The sequence below is a fragment of the Silurus aristotelis genome (assembly GCF_946808225.1).
Source record: "Silurus aristotelis genome assembly, chromosome: 7".
NCBI classification, from domain to species: domain Eukaryota; kingdom Metazoa; phylum Chordata; class Actinopteri; order Siluriformes; family Siluridae; genus Silurus; species Silurus aristotelis.
Window position 1 is genome coordinate 27,520,397 of NC_139580.1, and position 3,221 is coordinate 27,523,617.

The following is a 3,221-nucleotide window of genomic DNA, read 5'->3' on the forward strand; positions in this document are numbered from 1 at the left end:
CCAGAGCGACTTGCATTTATCTCATTCATTCACCTGAGCAGCTATGGGGTTAAGGGCCTTACATGGGGCACAAGAGTGGCAGCTTGGTGTGTCTGGGCTCCTCAGCTGCACATAGTGATCTCCAATTGAAGAGATCTCCATACAGACGTAGGGCGTTGGGATGATTTGGGCAGATCCGAAAAGAAAAACAGGACAGGGCCTTGCTTGGGGGCCCACCTAGTTTTTAGTTTAAATCTCATGGGAAATTTCCAATATCTTTCCATGGAAATTTCATCTGGGGAGTTTAGGAAATATTCCAAGTTGGAAACTTACCAGGAATTTATGGGAATTAATTGGAAATTTGGGGAACTGGGAGATAAACTATCATATAGAAACAAATGTAAATATAATGTATGTGATATTTATGTCATTTACATGAATACTCACCAAGATAGACATTTATTTTTACATTATTTTATGTGCAGGATTTAAGAAATGATCCGTGTTATGATATGGATGAATGCAGTGTACTGTGCACATATTAATGTGCAGGTAGAAATTCAACTGAAATTGCATTAAATCTGGTTGTTTTAACCAAAATGATGTTAAAGGCTAGTTAGTAAATTCCCGGTTTATTCCCATTAATTCCCATATGTTTCTGTTCATTCCGATGGAAAGTTTCCCGTTTCCTGAAATTATTATTATAATAAATAGAGGCAATCAAACCAGCTCCATATCCAAGTCCACATTACATGTTTCCCTATACAAACACGTCCAAAAGTATATGCACCCCCGAACCTGACCGACTCCTTCATCCGTCGTGTATTTTGCTGCAGATTTTGAGGCGCAGCTGCTGGATTTCGTTGGTGTTCATCCCAGAGAGGTTAAGGTCAAAGGTCTCTCAAGGACACTCAAGTTTTTCAACTTTTGTTGTATACAAAATCACGAAGAATGCTCTGTGAACAGAGGCAGTGCCGTGGTAGAACAGGTTTGGAGCATTGCCCGTGCAATGGAAATTGGGAGTGCAGGTGCATGTAGAAGGACATTTAAGAGAGTTGTGGAAAATCAGGGAGGAGAAGGAAAACACGTGCTGTATGGGTGTTAAAGGTCAGCTCAGGATAGATGTGTGTGTAGTTATAGTGTAGCTGTGTATACGCTGGAATCTAAAATAAGCGCACACAAACACACACACACACATTTTGTCAGTTTGCTTACCAGAAGAAAGTGTTGGTTCCATCGTCATACACCTCGCTCTCGGTGCTCCGTTTGCCAGGTTTGGTTCTGACCCCAGGCTCGTGAACAGCTCCAGTTACCGGCGGCTCAGTCAGACCGTTACTCACGTCCACCTCCTCCTCCTCCTCCTCCTCCTCCTCTTTCTCCTCCGCAGTTTTGCCACCAAAGGCCAAAGTGCTGATGTTCTTCTTCTGCTCCAGTTTGGCCATGTTTAGGTGTAAATGGGGTACGTTCTCAACCCCTTCCTGATTACGTTCTCGATCTCCTTCTGGATTATGTTCTCGATGTCCTCCTAATCAGGCTACGGTCAGACTACCGAGGCACGTGCACATATAATATAATATAATATAATATAATATAATATAATATATTATAATATAATATATCTATCTATCTATCGATATACACGCGTGCACGAGTCACAGAGCTAGGGCAAAAACGGGCTTAACGACCCTCGGTTCAAATAAAGAAACATTTCAAGCACGCGCTGCTGCCGTTTATTAAACTCTCAGGCTAACGAAGTATACGAACACCTTCCTGACGTTTCTACGTCAAAGTTACTACAAGCGCCTCTACACGGAGCCTTTGTACTGACTCACGACCGGCTTGTCAATAACCCCGCATGGATCCTCTCCTATAACTCCCCCCCCCCCACCGCCCGCTGCCTGCTTGCCTGGACGGGGAAAGTCTACATACAGCGAACTATATCGCACGTTCTGGCGTCACTTCCTGTTCGGGCGAAAACATTAGGGAGCACTCGAGGGTGTTCGGATTGCGCAGAATCTGCGCATACGTGCCTGGCCATGCAATACCGCTGACCTTGATTTGACATGATTTATCCTACCTCTTTGAGCTGTCCTTTAATGAACTTTAGTCAGCATTAAAAAATTTTATATATAATTATAACACACATCGATTGACATATTTTATAATATTGACAGAGATACACTATACTGTATCAGTACTTGCTTTTTTTTTTTCTTTTTACTTTTTACTTTCACTCATTAAATTTTTTTTTTTACTTCTTATATTTTTCAAACAGTTACTTCGGTTTTAATCTATTTGGTGACATGAACAATAATAATCCTTATTATTATTTATTTATTTGATAATAATAAATCAGATTAAAATAAAAAATGTAATAATGTATAGCTATGACCCCTTGCAGGACATTTTGATAAGACAATTTGTTACAAAAATACCAAAAGTTATTTTTCAGCCAAAAGTTTGACAATTACATCCATAATGACAAAATTTGAAGCGTACAATTACACCAATCGGGCATAACATTAACATTATAGCATTATGAGCGTTAAAGTGAATAACACTGATTATCTCTTCATCATGGCACCTGTTAGTGGGTGGGATATATTAGCCAGCATGTGAACATTTTGTGTTCAAAGTTGATGTGTTAAAAGCAGGAAAAAAGAGCAAGCAGAAGGATTCCAAAAAGTTTGACAAGGGCCAAATTGTGATGAAAAGATGACTGGGTCAGAGCATCTCCAACACTGCAGCTCTTGTAGGTTGTTCCCAGTCTGCAGTGGTCAGTATCTATCAAAGGTGGTCCAAGGAAGGAGGAATGGTGAACCGGCGACAGGGTCAGCAACAGTCGAGCTCCTGTAGCTCAAATTTGTTGACTGTTTTGGCAGCAAAAGGGGGACCAACATAATATTAGGCAGGTGGTCATAATGTTGTGCCTGTTCAGTGTATATACAATATATAACCAATGTATGCTGTAGCTTTACAAATTTCCTTTTGCCGAAACTAAAACACCCAAACCTGTTCCAGAGTGACAATATCCTGACACAATGCAAAGGTCATACAGACAAGGATTGTCAACCTTTGACAAGATTGGACTGGAAGAACTCGAGTTTCCTGCACAAAAGCCTTGCCCTCAACCCCACTGAACACTTTTGTGTTGAACTGGATCACACACTACATACCAGACATCTTCCTCCTCCTCTTTCTCGGACATCAGTGCCTGATTTCACTAATGCTTGCAGCCGAAT

The 3,221-nt window shown here is 41.0% G+C and overlaps 1 protein-coding gene across 1 annotated transcript in view; it reads right to left on the reverse strand.

Moving 5' to 3' along the window:
* Positions 1-1,919, reverse strand: part of ptdss2 (phosphatidylserine synthase 2) — a 22,950-nt gene extending 21,031 nt beyond the window's left edge. Inside the window, exon 1 of the mRNA XM_083546406.1 lies at positions 1,195-1,919. Within this exon, the coding sequence (XP_083402532.1) occupies positions 1,195-1,421 (227 nt within the window). The 5' untranslated portion in view covers positions 1,422-1,919. The remainder of the gene's footprint in view (positions 1-1,194) is intronic.
* Between the last annotated feature and the right edge of the window lie 1,302 nt (positions 1,920-3,221).